The sequence below is a fragment of the Rhinoraja longicauda genome, chromosome 16 (genome assembly GCF_053455715.1).
Source record: "Rhinoraja longicauda isolate Sanriku21f chromosome 16, sRhiLon1.1, whole genome shotgun sequence".
Lineage (NCBI taxonomy): Eukaryota > Metazoa > Chordata > Chondrichthyes > Rajiformes > Arhynchobatidae > Rhinoraja > Rhinoraja longicauda.
Window position 1 is genome coordinate 28,202,355 of NC_135968.1, and position 17,819 is coordinate 28,220,173.

General features: G+C 40.8%; 1 protein-coding gene across 1 annotated transcript in view; it reads left to right on the top strand.

Moving 5' to 3' along the window:
• The window catches only part of nrap (nebulin-related anchoring protein), an 86,747-nt gene that overhangs the window by 37,526 nt on the left and 31,402 nt on the right, over positions 1 to 17,819 (top strand). Inside the window, exons 16-23 of the mRNA XM_078412840.1 lie at positions 713 to 820; positions 1,726 to 1,923; positions 3,037 to 3,141; positions 7,671 to 7,769; positions 8,857 to 8,961; positions 11,211 to 11,318; positions 14,523 to 14,834; positions 17,503 to 17,607. Coding sequence (XP_078268966.1) covers positions 713 to 820; positions 1,726 to 1,923; positions 3,037 to 3,141; positions 7,671 to 7,769; positions 8,857 to 8,961; positions 11,211 to 11,318; positions 14,523 to 14,834; positions 17,503 to 17,607 — 1,140 coding nt within the window. The remainder of the gene's footprint in view (positions 1 to 712; positions 821 to 1,725; positions 1,924 to 3,036; positions 3,142 to 7,670; positions 7,770 to 8,856; positions 8,962 to 11,210; positions 11,319 to 14,522; positions 14,835 to 17,502; positions 17,608 to 17,819) is intronic.

Below are 17,819 nucleotides of genomic sequence, written 5' to 3' on the forward strand. Positions count from 1 at the left end.
CTGCAACTTGTACTATGTCCACTCAACTATCTGTAACTCAGTCCTCTGCTGGCTCAGATTTATGTCTGTGGCTTCATCCAACACTGCAATGCCCTGATTCACATGTGGGGCATCTCTCTATTTCCTTTGCCTCATCTTTGGTCCGTCTATGAATGCCTTCCTAGCTTACCTCCCCTCCCCTCCCATCCCCTTCCCTCCCCTTCCCTCCCCTCCTTTCTTTATGGCACTCTTAATCAAGGCTTTGGTAGCTCCTTTTCTTTGGTTATTTGTTCATTTTACCGACATCACATACCTGCACTCACACCACCTTTTGCCCCTCGTGAAGTGACTCGTTATGTTTTGCCTTATCCATGACTTTAACAAATTGGATTGTTCTTTTTTTGGGTAAATTTTGCAAGCATTTTGGACCAAGCAACTTGCACATAGTACACCACAGGATGGCAAAGTATTTGTAGCCGTGAAGTGACTTTGATATTAACATTCAACATTTAATGACTGCCTGACATTTCCCTCCCCGCTACTTTAACATGCTTTAAATAAACAGGCTGTTGCCTTGCTCGTGCGGCTTCTATTTGGACACCACATGAAGGCAAACGGTCATTTCTATCCCCACTAGATTGAGAAAGTGTTTAACTCGTTTATTTCAACTCTTTATCGTCAGGCAACTGCTACATGTTTAATTTAATTTTTTTTTTCCCCTGTTGTCTGAAAGATAAAATACAAAGAAGCATATGAGAAAAGCAAGGGCAAAGCAATGAGAAGCAACGTGTATGATTTGAAGACTCTGCATTCTCTGCGGGTTTCCAAGATGAGCAGTGAGGTACATTAGATAAGAAAAATCAAAATCCCATTATTTACCTCAGTTCAATATGCAATTTAAAATCATAATGGATTAACACATCAGTTATCGAAGAGCTGAATTTTCCTTCAAACTGACATTGCATCATGCTTATGATCTACGATTGTTAAAGCAGGATTTTCATTTAAAAGATTGAAGTAAAATTTGCACTGTGATGAATAGTTTGTTACATTGGTTAGTAATGCATTTTTAATTTGTAACCTTGAAAAGTATACACCTACAAATTTCATACATTTCTGCAAAACTGTTAAGGTGTAGAAATTCATTCCACCTTTGTGTGTATTCATTATAAACCTTTGCAAACACCTACCTATCAATTTAGCTGACTATCAATTTATTCCCCACATTCCCATCCCCCCCACCCCACCATTCCCAGTAAAAAAGTGTCAATGGCCCACTGCAGGTTGACTGATGCACCTAAACTGGTACCTTTCAAATTTCAGGCCAAACCTTTTACAACACAGTGGCACAGCAGTAGAGCTGCTGCCTCACAGCACCAGAGACCCAGGTTCGATCTTGACTATGGGTGCTGTCTGTTCGTAGTTTGCACATTCTCCCTGTGACAGCGTGGGGTTTTTCCGGGTGCTCTAGTTTCCTCCCACACTCCAAAGATGTGCAGTTTTGCAGGTTAATTGGCTTTTGTAAATTGCGTCTAGAGTGTAGGATGAGGAATTGGGATAACATGAAACTAGTGTGCAGGTGACCAATGGTCAGTGTGGTGGACTCGGTGGGCTAAACGGCTTGTTTCCAATGCTGCATCTCTAAACTAAATTAAACTAAACACAGTGCTTTCACTCACGTTGTTTTTTGTGCTAATGGATTTTTTTGCGTTAGTTCATTCTGCTAATTCTTCTTACTCAAAATAGGTAGAGTATAAGAAGAACTTCGTCGAGTCAAGTGATAAGTTCCATCTACCACTGGACATGGTGAATCTGAAGCATGCCAAGAAAGCCCAGGCTTTGGCTAGTGATTTGGAGTATAGGAAGAGGCTCCATGACTACACACTACTGCCCGAAGACATGAAGCTGAAATGGGCAAAGAAAGCCTATGGGCTGCAGAGTGAGGTGAGACTACTATGGTAGAAAAATAATGCCTTCTCTGAAAGAAGGGACAAAATTATATTTAGTTTGAAGAAGGGTCTCGACCCGAAATGTCACCCATTCCTTCTCTCCAGAAATGCTGCCTGTCCTGCTGAGTTACTCCAGCATTTTGTGTCTATCTTATATCTAGTTTATTTTAGTTCATTATTGTCACTTGCACCGAGGTACAGTGAAAAGCTGTAGTTTGTGTGCTATCCAGTCAGCGAAAAGACTATACATGATTACAATCAAGCAGCCCAGAGTGCACAGAAAAGAATAAAGGGTACAACATTTAGTGCAAGATAAAGTACTATTAAAGATAGTTTAAAGGTCTCCAATGAGGTAGACGGGGGTGGGGTCAGGACCACACACAAGCTGATGATATCAGCTTCAGTTCAGTTATCCGATAACTGAAGACACTGTCCTTGAATCTGGAGGCATGCGTTTTCAAACTTCTGTACCTCTTGACTAAAGCATTAATTAACATCTGCTATAAGACTGCATGAAAACCTAAAAAAAAATATTTATTTGTATTGAGATGGACAGGCTATTTGTAGAACATTGCTGTGAGTATCCAGATAAATAAATGTAGTTTCCTGCAGTGTCCCTTCCTGCCTTCTCTGAAGCTGGACATTGTTCCAGCATTGGTTGTGTCACTACAATTGACTGGCCACTTTCATGCATGAAAAACTGCGAGTGTTGTCAAGATGCTGACGGTGGAGGCTTTAGACTGCACCACGTCCGCTTACCAGCAAGGGTCAGAGGAAAGCAATTAAGAATTAGAAACCATGCATTTGTGAGGTTGCTGAGTGCACATGCTCTGCCTTTATTGTTGTCGGGATGAGTTAACTCAGTGCCGATCAGACAACATCAAATAATGGGCTGTAGGTGGCAGTCCTATACCAGGGAGTGCATGCATCCTGAATAAATGTTTTGGGAAACTAGCTTTCAGTCGTGTGTGAGAAAGAGAGAGACCTCACAATAGTTTGAAGGTAAACATGGGATCGTGTGTTTATGCAATGACATGTCTTTATCTCAACCAACACTATTTCAGTTGTCAACGAAGGTGATTTGCTTTTTAATTTTTTTTAACTTCAGAATAAGTACAGAGCTGATCTGACCTGGATGAAAGGAGTGGGATGGGATGCGGATAGAAGCCTGGATATGGAGCAGGCGAGGAGAGCAGGGGATATTCTGAGTGAGGTGAGCAAACTCACTGCCCAGAGTGAGTTTCGTCACACGAATACCGACATCATTGGTTATAAGATCGTATGTAAGACAATAAAAAGTTTCTAGATTCCTAATTATATATAAAATGCATTGTATGGCACTGGTTTGGACAGAATAATTTTCACCAATAGTTAATTAATATACCATAGGAGTTTTGAAACCTTTAATAAACTAATGGTTAGTGAGAACACAAATATGCATCGAGCCAAGATTTAATTCGCAATTCATCCCATTTCTGAGTTAGCCAACGATGGGCCATTCTTCACAAGGCATGAATGTTTTTATGTGACTTCGAATTAGTGGGAGCAACTGATTGCCAGTAAATTCTAGGCAGTGACTCGATTCTTAGCCCCGGTAGGTCACTCTTTTCAGCAGGACTTCCAAAAAATACCAGTGGGCATGGGAGGAGAAGGGGAGTTGGTGGGGAAATCCATGAGACTTTAATAACATTGTTGTAATTTCATCAGAAAGTTCACAAGAAGAGTCAGTAAATTTAAAAAAAAAGATACTCGGGTGACACTGTCCCAGTTGTAGGGCTGCCAGCAATCCTGGGACTGCCTCAACTCTTGACTGGCCCGTAACATCATCAGATATTTGTGAGGGGTGTATATTTTACCCAGTGTGAACAAGCAAGATTTTCCATTCAGAAAGTTGGGAACCGTTGATGCAGTGGATAATCTTGGCATGAGATATTTACAAAATATTAATTTGGGAGCAATAAGTACAACTGACACAGTTACATTGGTCAGCCTAAGGTCATCTTGGTGGCATGGATGAGTTGGGGTGAAGGGCCTGCTTCTGTACTTTATGAATCCATGACTCCATGACTCTTTCAAACATTAAAATGTGAACTTGAATGTTTTCCAAGAGTACAATGGAATTTTGATCAACTGAGCCAATGGGTCGAGGGGTGGCAATTGGAGTTTAATTCAGGTAAATGCAAGGCATTACACTTTGGTCAGTCAAACCAGGGCAGAACATACACAGTAAATGGCAGGGCCCTGGGTGGTGATGCGAACAGAAAGACCAAGGGGTGCAGGTACATAGGTCCATGAACGTAGTGCCACAGATAGACAGGGTGGTGAAGAAGGCATTTGGCAGGCTTGCCTTCATCGGCCAGTAGTTGCAATGTCATGTGTCACCTGTAAAATACATTGGTTAAGCTTTATTTGGAGTGCAGTGTACAACTGTGGTCTTCCTGTTATAGGTTGCAGAGGAGATTTGCAAGGAAGTTGCCGAGTCCAGAAGATTTGATTTAATTGGGGAGGATGGATAGGCTGGGCCTTTTGTCCATGGACTGTTGAAGACTGAGGAATGATCTTGAAGAGATTTATAAAATCATGAAGGACATAGCTAAGGTGTATAGCTACAGTTTTTCCCTCCAGGACAAAGGAATCTAGAACTAGACGGCGTGGGTTTAAGGGGAGGGACGAAAAATCTAAAAGGGACTGGAAGGGCAACTTTCTCATGCATAAGGTGGTATGTATATGGAACGAGCTGCCAGAGGAAGTGGTAGAAGTGGATATAATTACAACATTTAAAAGACTTGGACAGCTACATGGATAGGAAAGGTTTGGAGGGATATGGGCCAGGCACAGGCAAGTGGGGTTAGATGAGTTGTGCAACTTGGTTGGCATGGATACGTTGAGCCGAAAGGCCTGTTTCCATTCTGTACAGCTCCATGACTCTATATCTGAAAATACCGTTTATAATCATGTATAACATTTTGACATAAAATGTCCTAACATTCTTTCCTACTCATTTTGTGGAGAAGAGAAAAAATAAAATCTATTAAATAGATGATAACAACATCATTAAAGTGTCAGAGCAAACAAGCTTAGTTTACATTGATTATCTACTGATACAGTGTATAATCTTGGCATGATATATTCACAAAATATTAATTTGGGAGCAATAAGTACATCTGACACAGATATGTTGGTCAGCCTAAGGTCACCTTGGGGGCGTGCATGAGTTGGGGCCACTTGTTGGCAACACTTGAATTGCCAGCAAGTTGACATAAGTCCCTTTTAGAACCCATAGAGGAAGGTTTGTCTGAATTAATGTTAAGTGCCCGTGTAGTATGGGGATATTTGTGGCTGATATTAATGAACTTAATAAATTTAAAATAGAGTAAGATATTATGTGAATTAAATTACACGGGATGAAACTGCAATACAGTATAGGAGTATATTTTAATTTACCACTAGACTCTAAATCAGGCTTAGTAGGTCGTTCAAAAATTGTAGGAAATATAATCAAGGTGATCATATAAAGTAACAAAACATAACCAGAAACTCTGTCACTGTCAGGTTTTGAAGCAGTATGTTTCAGGAGGAGTTTTTATTAAGATGAATAGATATGATCCCATTAAATCATTCCACAAGCACTTTTTTAAACACAGATTTGGCCGCTGATGTCTGTATATTCTCAGATCAGGAGTTCTTGAAACATTTCTACATGTGAATACCTACATTGTTACTTATAAGAGCGTATTTAAAACCATAATAAGTTGCTAGATTCCTAATTATATCAGCATCTGGACTGATACCCAGCCTGGATTTTTTCGAGACTAATCCATTTGCATTAGTCATTCCCTGTTTAGACTTGTTTTTGAACAGAGGTCTGATTACATTTGGCGTTTTATTTGTGAAGAGTTCATGAACATGGGTTTTATCAAGAATATATTGGAATTATTTCTGAAAGATAACATTCTACATTCTGTCGGCTTGGACTGAAAATACAAAAAATACTGTTACCTAGAATGAGAGAACATATTTTCATGATCAAGATTTCACTTTTATCTTAGAGAATTATGAACACTTTTCCTTTCTAAGGAAAACTGAGAGATTTGTAGTTCCAGCTACACAATAACCGCAGTGAAGCTATTAATATTGAAGTTAGTGGCTAGATTTATGTTGTGGTTGGCTGCACCTTAACCTGACACTTGGTCTGATAGTTTGATTTAACATTTTCTCATCTCTGTTTAATATCAGCAAGACTGCGTCCTTTAACAATCATCCACCAATCTTGTTATGACTGTGGGCCAGAAGATTTGCGTTAGGAGAACGCTGGAAAAGGAATGTGGCAGATCTGCTGCCAGATTAACCTGCTGTTCAGAACATAGCTGTGAATTCCTCAGACTCTTGAGTTAACCTCCTAATCCCCTCACTTTCACCACCATTACTTTAATTCGCTGCCCCTACTGTTTGCTCTGAATTCCATCTTTTAACCATGCTTCTGAAGTCAGTTGGGATTTTTTTGTCTGCTTGCATCTTTTCATTGCAGTTTTACTGGTTTATAATATCCTGTTCTACGACACAAGTTATCATAGGATTGTTGGCGATGGTAAAGGAATTGCACCACACTCTATGCATATGTGTGTATTACAGAATGGCCAGACGAGCTCGGAATTTCCTTCTTTGCAAACTGGATATTCCTTTAATTTCAATCCAATGATACTCGATAAAAATTAACGATTGCCAATATCTCTGGCCTTCCAAATTTTGGACTTCAACACTATTTTGGACTTGTTTTCTAATTGTATTTTGCATTAATGTCTTGATATTTGCAGTCTTTTTCTTTTTATTGTTTTGAAGAATTTAGAAACATAGAAACATAGAAAATAGGTGCAGGAGGAGGCCATTTGGCCCTTAGAGCCAGCACCGCCATTCATTGTGATCATGGCTGATCATCAACAATCAGTAACCCGTGCCTGCCTTCTCCCCATATCCCTTGATTCAGCTAGCCCCTAGAACTCTATCTAACTCTCTTTTAAATTCATCCAGTGAATTGGCCTCTACTGCCTTTTGTGGCAGAGAATTCCACAAATTCACAACTCTCTGGGTAAAAAAGTTTTTTCTCATCTCTGTTTTAAATAGCCTCCCCTTTATTCGTAGACTGTGGCCCCTGGTTCTGGACTCCCCCAACATTGGGAACATTTTTCCTGCATCTAGCTTGTCCAGTCCTTCTACAATTTCAATAAGATCCCCTCTCATCCTAAATTCCAGTGAATACAAGCCCAGCCTTTCCAATCTTCCCTCATATGGCAGTCCTGCCATCCCAGGGATTAACCCCGTGAACCTACGCTGCACTGCCTCAATTACAAGGATGTCCTTCCTCAAATTGGGAGACCACAACTGCACATAATAGACTGAAACTGCACGCAATAAACCAAAAATGCACACTATGTTGTGAAATTTATGTGTAAATTGCATTTCTGTTCTTTGTATGAGTCTATGTGCCTGTGATGCTGCTGGAAATAAGAATTTTATTGTACCTGTACCTCAGCGTACTTGCGATATGACAATTATCACAACTTCACTTTATTTGACAACAAAAGACTGAAAGAGAATGGGATCATCATTAACTGATTTAATATTATTTTAACACTGAACACTCACATGCATTTGACTAGAATCATGCACATTCCATTATGTTTTGCTTTCTAAAGTAAGTTCCCTATTGTCTGACAATAAATTGTGTACTCTTTTAACTTGCAGAAAAAATACAGACAGAGAGTTGATGCGTTAAAATTCACAAGTGTGGCAGACACTCCACAGATTATTCACGCCAAGAGGAGCCAAGATTTGCAAAGTGAAGTGAGTACTGCATAGGCAGAGAGAGATCATTTATGAAAAAACGCTGTATTTCAAAGAGTGATGGATGCCACTGACACAATCAAAGCTGATCAAACAGGCAAAGTTTGGAAGAAAAAGTTTTGAGTGTTTACTTCCAAACATCTAAAAGTTTCTGAATTTTTGTTGTTGTTTTTATTCCTATTGTTTTTCATAGCTTCATACATAAATTTTGTTCAAGCAACCAGGTGCTTATAACTGAACTCTTTCAGTTCTGAATCTAGTTAGCTCCACCAGTTTGCTAATGCAAAAATAGCTTGCCACAGCATTGCTGACTGTGATAAAAAGGAATAGGTAAAGGTGTTTATAAAACCAGGACTCTGCAGGTTTCTCGCATTTCATGTCTCCTTAGGTTTTTGCAATTTTGCTTTTCCTAAATTGAAGTCGTCATTGACACAAAGGAGGTAGACAAAGCGCTTCTAACGTTGGACCACCTGGCACCTGCTGGTGGTTCAAAAGAGGATGATGGCAAACAATAGTCAAACAATTTCTATGAATAAAAAAAGACAAAGTGCTGGAGTAATTCAGTGGGCCAGGCAACATCTCTGGAGAACATGGGTAGGTGACGTTTTGGGTCGGGGACTCTTCTTCAGACTTGAGGAGTCTTCCGACCTGAAATGTCACTATCCCTATTCAGCAAAGATATTACCTGACCCGATGTGTTAGTCCAACATTCTGTGTCTTTTTTGTAAACTAACATCTGCTGTTCCTTGTTTCTAAATTCTGTGAGTGTATTTAATTTTCAGTGTTCATGCCACTTTACTGACCATCAAGCATGCATGGGCAGTTATGTATAGATTTAGTATCTTTTAATATTCGGATTTTTAAAAGCTGCAATCTTGAATGTACTTAGTCCCAGTCAATGTGGGCATATAATGGAAACATGCCAGATGGAAATTTAAAAAAACCCTGCAGATGCTGATATCTGAAATTAAAACAGAAAATGGTGCAAGCATGTTAAAAAAGATTGGCATAAAATTATTGCATTGGCATTGGCAAAGGTTACATGGCAATTTATTTAAGACCATTTTTGCTCTTCCACGTTATGCAGCTAATGTACAAAGCAACGGGTGAACAGAGTCTTCATCAGTACAGCATCTGCAAAGATGAGCCATTGTTCATGCAAGCCAAGGCAAATGCTCAATACTTAAGTGATGTAAGTAACTAATTATTTACAAAGCTGAAATTATAAAGTGCAGATGATTTAGCATTTGATCAATTGTTTTAGTTTTATAGTTACAGCGCGGAAGCATGCCCTTTGGCCCACGGAGTCAGCGCCGACCAGCAATCCCCTTGCACTAACACTATCCTACACACCAGGGACAATTTTTACAATTTTACCAACGCCAATTAACCTACAAACCTGTATGTCTTTGGAGTGTGGGAGGAAATCGTATCACCCGGAGAAAACCCACGTGGTCACGGGGAGAACGTACAAACTCCGCACAGACAGCACAGGATCGAACCTGGGTCTCAGGTGCTGTAAGGCAGTAAGTCTACTGCTGCACCATTGTGCCGTCCCCTACCCACCCCTCCAAAGAAGACTGCAATGGTTTGCTATTCAGGTGGCTTGAGTCCTGGTGAGCAACTTAGGTACATGGAATCCTGCTTCCTTCTGGTGGAAATATGTTATTATTTGTCCTTAAGACTCGGGTATATTTAGTCTGGTTTAATTTTGTGCTTAATCATAGTTGTTCTTGGAATGTACTGGCCTTGTAGTGCACTAGTTTTCTGGTCACTTCAGAAGCTATTTGCAGTAACCTGTGGGATATAGGGTTGGAGTCACAGACCAGCATGAATACGTTTCCATTCTTGGAGGACATTAGAGGAATAATTAGTTTTTAATATAATTTGTAATGCTATCTCAGTCTATTACCACTGTGCTGATTGGGTTGGTTCCGGTAAAGATGTTGCTATTCCACGGTATAGAAGTTCACAAACAAAATAGGTTATTTACATACTATAATCTGAAGTAACAAAGAAACGGGGGTCAAGAAACTCTTTGTCATTGCTTAAGTGACAGGTTGAAATTGCAATTGTTAAGCAATCTTGGTAATCGGCGTGCTGCTAAAGTCTCACAAATGTCCAAGATCCTAAGGAGGTCAGGGCCAGTGGGGCAGGAGTGGTAATCCAAAGTTTACGTTGGTAAAACACAGAGGGTGGTGGGGGCCTAAGAGGTGCAGGTGAGTTTACTGAACATTTGGAAGGGATTTACCTGGGTCAGGATTCCTGACCTGGGCTGGGATTTACTTGAAGAGGCCTTAGTTAAATGGTACTGTTCCTTGGAATGTGAGCTTCTTTCTCAAGCAATGCTCCAAAGGAATATTGTGCGACAAGTTACCTTGTGCAAGACAGACGTGGAAACCATAGAAGGGCCTGGATGAACTTACAGAAGAACGTGGACCATCCTGGAAATGGCTGCAATCTTCTCCTACCTCCGAAGGCAGCAATGTTCAGGCTCATAGAGCTGAGCAGTATCATGCCCACTAAACTTTGGGGGAATTGCGACTAAAGGACAAAAATATAGAGCAACGCAATGGCAGTGTATTCAGGTTGGGGGTGTGCATGGAGAAGGTGGCATGAGGGAGAGAGACAGAGCAAGAGAGAAAGAGAGTGGTCACAAAGGGGAGGAAGATAAACGGAAAGAAAAATATGGGGAAATTTAAAAGAATTTTAAGTTTGGGAGACATTCGTAGGCTGAGCAAGAAAAAGAGTTGCTTTTAAATTGACAGTTCTGTGAGCGACACCACAGCAGATTAACTGGTATAATTAAAAACGTATAAATTAACATATAAATCTGAGCAATTTCAGTGCATAAATAAAGCAATGTTGGAGTACTATACCCTGAAACAAAAGTACTTGCCTGGTCATATCTAGTGCACTGCACAGGCAGATAAGTGAAATGGAAAAAATAAGGTAGCACTTCATTACATAGATAAGCTAAATAAAGTCCAAACATAATGGACCCTGCTTGTGTTTCCCTCTCTACATAAGTAGAATCAAACTCATGACAATTATGTAGTTTTGGTTTAATTTCAGAACTGACCAATTTAATTGTGATTGTATTTACACTGTAAGGTTGAATTTTGTATAGGAAGGCATAATCAAAACTGAGGAAAAAAAATCATGTTGTTGGCTCTGTTCATCTACTTAATTTTGGTGGAAGAGCTATAGAAACCTGGGGCAAAATAAAACAGCGTAACTTTGGCTCCCCTGCCTGTGTTAGCGCTGGAAACTGGGAAAGTTCCCGTAGAGATTCCCCACTGACCTTAAATCAAGACTTACCTGGGGTTAGTCAGGAATGAGGAGTACCTGATGGTTCTCTTCTGTACCTGAATGATGTAAACTCTAATTAGCAGAGGGCACAATTAACTGAAACTGTTCTACAATATGCGCTTTATCAAGAAAATCTACAAGAGTCACTGGGAGGCAGAGAAAGACAAAAGCTTTGAACTGCGCTTGGATGCTATAGCCATTCTGGAAGCGAAGGCAAAAAGAGATCTGGCGAGTGATGTAAGTTATATATTCCAAACACTTTGACACACCATTAATTTTGCAAATGTGAACACCTCTTGTGCTGAATATCTTTCATTTTCTTTATTTGCCTGGATAGTGCATATTACTATTTAAAATGAACTTAATTGAAATTTTAAAAAAGGGGTTGTTTTAATAGGGGACTTAATGTAACACTCCAGGTGATTCACATTTCTCCAATATAAGTTCATGCCATTGGAGCAGAAGTAGGCCATTCGGCCCATCGAGTCATTAAATCATCACTGTTCTATCTTTCCTTCTCAACCCCATTCTCTTGTCTTCTCCCGATAACCCTTGCATCCCTTACTAATCGTATCTGTCAATCTCCGCTTTAAAAATACCCAAATGACTTGGCCTCCACAGCCGTCTGTGGCAATGAATTCAACAGATTCACCACCATCAGACTAAAGAAATTCCTTCTCATCTCTTTTCTAAAGGTAGGAGGTAACTCAAATGTTCTTTTGTAGTTATGAAAGTGTGCACTGGCTCTCGTGAACCATTCACTGCCTCCAAGTTGTCAGGCTGTGTGTCTGACTATCAGGACTGGATGAGCAGAAATTCTCTGAGTTTATTATTAGGATGAGGGAAGCCATCATCTTTGGTCCAACATCGCAAATATTCATTCACCAGCCACTGATCCAATTTGAAACTGAATCAAACTCTTTCCAATGTTAGTTCCATGTCATCTCTGAGACCACTTATTTTCACCTCCATGACTTTATGCCACCCCACTTGAGCCTCAGCTTATCAGGTACCATCCTTATATTTGTTAGCTTCAGATTTGCTCGCTCCATCCCACTCCTGGAGTGTCTTTTTTATTCTACTGTGTACAAACTGGAGGTCATCTAAAAACTGTTAACAATGTTCAATCTCACAGAGAGCCCTATTTACACAAGATCCCTGTGTATGCTGACTTGCACTGAGGTACTGGTAAACTGTGACCCATTTTTAAAGACAGATACAAAATGCTGGAGTAACAGCAGCTCAGGCAGCATCTCTGGAGAAAAACGATAGATGATGTTTTGGGTTGGGACCCTTCTTCAGACTGATTGTAGTAGGTAGAGTAGGGGGGAAAAAAACTGGAAGCAATGAAAACAAGGCAAATCCGGGCCCACCACAAATGACCTCAGTCAAGGAGGTTCCCTGATAGGTGGATTTTTAGATAGGGACAGGTGTGAGCCCAAGAGGGATACATTGTTGGAAACCGTGGAGCTGGTTAACACCATCTTTTAGTTGGGGAAGGGTGGAGGAGGGGGGGGGGGGGGGGTTAGGGGGGAGTTGGGGGGGGGGGGAAGAGGGAGGGGGAAACATTGTTTTCAAAGTCCTCTGTGGTCTCATCTCCCTATATCTTTATAATCACTTTCAATCCTACTGTTCTTTTGTGATATCTCTGGACTTATTACACATCCCTGAAATTAATTATTCCACCATTGATAGTTATATCAAAGACCTAATTTTGAGAATTCTCTGCCAAAATCTTTACCTTTTACTCTTGTTCCCTGTTACTCTTGTTACCCTGGCTTGTTCCCCTCACCAGGCCTTCTCTTTCTTCACCTTTCTTTGTTCTCCTTTTGAAACCTATTTAAGCCTATTTATTTGACCAAACCTGTTATCCCTTACCCCTTATAACTCTGTGCTTGGCATTAATATTTTGTGTGATGTGCTTGGAATACTGAGCTGCTTTCAAACTGTTATATAAATGGATTGGTGTTGTTAAAATTAATCTTTCCACCTGAAGCATTTCATTGAAGTAAACATCTGCAGATATAAATGATTGAATTACATAACTCAATGACTTGTCTCGATTAGGCAAGGCAAGATTGGAAAATACACATTGCAGAAGATCTGCAATAAAACTCCAAGATCTTGAAATCCAGCAACAAAGGTTTCAAAGGTCTTTTATTGTCACGTGTACCAATTAAGGTACAGTGATATGCGAATTACCACACAGCCATACGAGAAAAAAAGCTACAAGGCACGCAACTACTTAAAAGTTAACATAAACATCCACCACAGTGGATTCCCCACATTCCTCACAGTGATGGAAGGGAAAAAAGTCCAATCATCTTCCTCTTTATTCTCCCGCGGTCGGGGCAGTCGCACCGTCCGCAGTCAGGGCGATCGAAGCCCCCGCTTTGAGGCGATCAAAGCTCCCGCGTTGGGGCGATCGAAGCTCCCGCAGCCGGCGGTCGAAGTCCCCACGTCGGGACGATCAAAACTCCCGCATCGGGCGGTCGAAGCTCCTGTGGCTTGGAGTTCCTGAAATCGGTCTCTAACCAGAGACCGCGAGCTCTGTGGTTAAAGCTCGTAGGCACCCACGGTTGGAGCTCCGGGGTCGATCCCTGGCAAAGGGATCGCCAGCTCCACCATGTTAAGGTCCCGTAGGCTCCTGGTTGATCTCCAGCAAAGGCCGCCATCTCCTTGATGTTAGGCCGCAGTGCGGACGGAGATATGATACGGAAATAAATCGCATCTCCATCGAGGTAAGAGATTAGAAAATGTTTTTCCCCAACTCCCCCCCTCCCCACCCCCCACATAAAGCAAGCTAACGAACACTAAAAACACACATTTAACACATACTATTTAAACACAAAGAAGGAAGGGAGCGACAGACTGATGGCGAGGCAGCCATTGCTGGCATTTGTCTTCTGTAAGAGAGATGAAGGTTTCAATCGTTGCAGGCCAGTGGAACACAAATTGACTTTCTGAAAAATAAATATGAAAAACACCATGAATATAGAGTTCTTGTTAAGATAGGAGAGTTGTACCTTCAATTCCAATAAATGAAAAATACTACAAATAAATAGGAAGACTTTTAAATTTGATAGAAGCTCTCCCTCCAAGTGATAGCGTTGTCACATTGCTTCACAGAAGGAGGGAGAGGAGGGGGGAGGGTGAGAGGGTTATACCTAAAATAAAATCTCAATTTTTGGTAAATGCACAACATTAAGGTTTTTCACCATTTGCTTAGATACCCATCTGTTCCAGTGTTTTGAGTTACTCCAGCATTTTGTGCCTTTCATTGGTATAAACCTGCATTTGCAGTTCCTTGTTATTGCATTTTAAAAACACGTTGCAGGCAGTTCATAATCTGCCATTCATTTCTCATGCCTGCATTACACGTGGCAGATAATAAAGTCAGGGCATGTCACTTAGTAACCTCTTTACAAAATGTTTTAACAGCTGAAGTACAGGGAGGCATACGAGAAACTAAAGGGCAAGTTGATCGGAGTGAAGGAGGCAGCAGGCGATTCTCATTTGGCCCATTCTATCCAAGCTTCCAAGCTGCAGAGCGATCTGGAGTACAGAAAGCAATCGGGGGCAACCAAGACCAAGATCCATCTCACAATGGACATGATGGAACTGGTGCATGCAAAAAGGGCGCAGAATCTGGCCACTGACAGGGGCTACAAACACCAATACCACCAGTACACCATGCTCCCCGGAGATATGAAAACCGAATGGGCTAAAAAAGTATATGCTCTTCAAAGTAATGTGAGTAACACTTTGCTCATTTTATTTCATGCTGTTTATCCTGGTTATGTAGTTCTTTATAGTGCAGAAGAAAGTGTTTTGATCAGTCGATATTCTTGGATTCCAATGGTTTGGTAAAAGACCTTAGCATGAGGTCGCATGTGTTGGGCTGTAACTTGCTGAGAAAAGCGATCAGTTGCATGCCAGACTGCAAGTGTGCAAGTGTGCAAGTGTGCATTTACACATGCAAGTATTAGTGATTTTACTCCCACTTTGGAGTTTGAGAGCAAAGCACACATTTGCTGCACGTGTGTGTGTGTGGTGGGTGGGGAATCTCCCTGCACGGCTGCAGCAGATTAAAGCTGCATGTTACTGGGCCTGGAGGCTTGGATTATAAGGGGAAACTGCATAGGCTGGAGATTTTTTATCCCTGCAGTATAGGAGGTTGAGGAATAACCTTTACAGAGGTATTTAAAATCATTAGGGGTATAGATCAGGTGGATGGTCACCATCTTTTTTTTCCCAGGCCAGGGAAGTCTAAAAATAGAAGGCATACATTTTAGGTGCGAGGGGAAAGATTTACAGGGGACCCGAGGGACAACATTTTCAGAAGATAGACACAAAAAGCTGGAGTAACTCAGCGGGAGCAGGCAGCATCTCTGGAGAGAAGGAAAGGGTGACGCTTTGGGTCGAGACCCTTCTTCAGAGGGTAGTGATAAAATGGAATGAGCTGCCAGAGGAAGTGGTAGAGCTGAGTACATTTACGATGTTTAAAAGACATTTGGACATACATGGATCGTCAACGTTTAGAAGAATATGGGCCAAATTTAAGCAAATGGGACTAGCACAAGAAAACTTCTTGGTTCGCATGCACGAGATGGGCTGAAGGGCCTGTTCCATGCTGTGTACCAGTAGGTGAAGTCACTTCAGTGGAAAGCAAGAAGGTCAAGTATTAAACAAACTGCTGGATGGACTCAGTGTATCAGGCAGCATTTGTGGAAGGTAATGTTCAGAGGAGTTTTTGGGGCGGGAGCCCACTTCAGACCCTGAAGGATCTCGACCCAAACCATCATCCAACCTTTTTCTCCAGAGTTACGGCCTGACCAACTGAGTTATTCCAGCACTTTGTGTCTATCTTCGATATAAACCAGCGCCTGCAGTTCCTTTCTACATACATTGCTTTTGAAGTTCATTTTAAACATGCCTTGTAAGATAATAGTGATTTTGGAATGTTTGCCACTGGAGCAAGTACTGACTTGATATCTTTGACTTTCACTGTATTTGAATATGTACAAGTCACATTTTCCAAGGAACCAACTAAGTTTGAACAATAGATCTGTTAGAGAATATGAAAAAGTCATACTATTGGCATGATTCTATATATAGATCAGAAAGACTGCAACATAATGAAAGAGGACTTCTCTGCAGTTCCCATAAGTCCACATTTTTTTTCCTTTAGTAAGTATTCCTCATGCTCTGATTTCTCTGATGAATCGGCCTCCCCTAATGTTCTAACCTAATTATCTATAACTTTGTTTGGGTCATCTTACCACATACATAAAGCTGTAACAGCCTTAAAATGTTGACAGCATTAAGATTATCCCGCTAAAAGCATGGATTCAATTAAGTAAGGTTATAGTATATCAGTTTATGTGAAATTTTCAATTATTCAATTTTACTGTTGTCAAATTTGGAAACTCTAAGCCAAGTAAAAGTCCGTTTTCTGCCTTACAACATGTCCTTGTCACCATTTACTCCAAGGTATTAAAGAGAACTAATGCAAGAACCCAGCCAGTTCCAAAGTGTTAGACATTATTAATACTGTGAGCATTCTTAAAGTCATCCACATGACTTATTAACCACAGCTCTAAATCATGTAACATTGGAAAATTGTTCCTTCATAAAGTAAATGGGGCGGCACGGCAGCGCAGCGGTAGATTTCGGCCTTGCAGCACTTGCAGTGCCAGAGACCCGGGTTCGATCCCGATAACGGGTGCTGTCTGCACGGAATTTGTATGTTCTCCCAGTGAGCGCGTGGGTTTTCTCCGAGATCTTCGGTTTTCTCCCACACTCCAAAGGCATACAGGTTTGAAGGTTAATTGGCTTGGGTTTGTATACTTGGTATAAACCTAAATTGTTCCGAGTGTGAGTAGGGTAGTGTTAATGTGCGGGGATCGCTTGTCAGTGCGGACTTGTTGGGCTGAAGGGCCTACTTCCACGCTGTATTTCTAAAACTAAAACTAAAACTAAACAGAAATGGAGGAAGAAAATTTACTGCCTTAGTAGAAAAACACATTGTTATTCTGGATCGATAACTTAGTCATCAATTTGTGTTAGTGTCTTGGTTAGTAAGATTAATTCAATGTACAGATGTACAATGAAACAGAGTGACCAAAATAACTAAATTGGCAAGAGATTAGGAATCCTGGTGATATTCTTTCTTGCGGCAAAAAATTGGCTTGGGTAAAGAACAGAAAATTACATTTTGTACCTCGTGCTAACCATCCTGCTAAAGGTCATCCTGAAGAAGTCCCTACTAAATATTCAAGTTTGATTTACTGTGTAGATATAGAAAGGAAATACTGTGAATCACAAGGTAGTTTTATCAACCTCTCTCCAGTCACAAAAAATGTCACGCTTTTTAATTCGCTCTAAGTTTGATACAATATTACTTTCTAAAATTTATCAGAATCAGTACAAGTCTGACTTGAATTGGATGCGAGGTGTTGGATGGATAACCAGTGGCTCTTTAAATGCTGAGCAAGCTAAAAAGGCAGGAGAACTGTTCAGTGAGGTAAGTGCGATAAATGACTCCTGCTGATCAAAACCAACAGTCTGTACACAATTAGAAACTGAAATCCAGCTCCTTTTCATGTCATTCTGCATTGTAACATCTCTGGGATGGACTGGAATAAGTTAAAAGAGCCCTGAACATTGAGTGCAACATCAGCAGTATGCGCACACCATTTTAGAGGCAACTTGAGGCAACATTCACTGCTGTTGGTG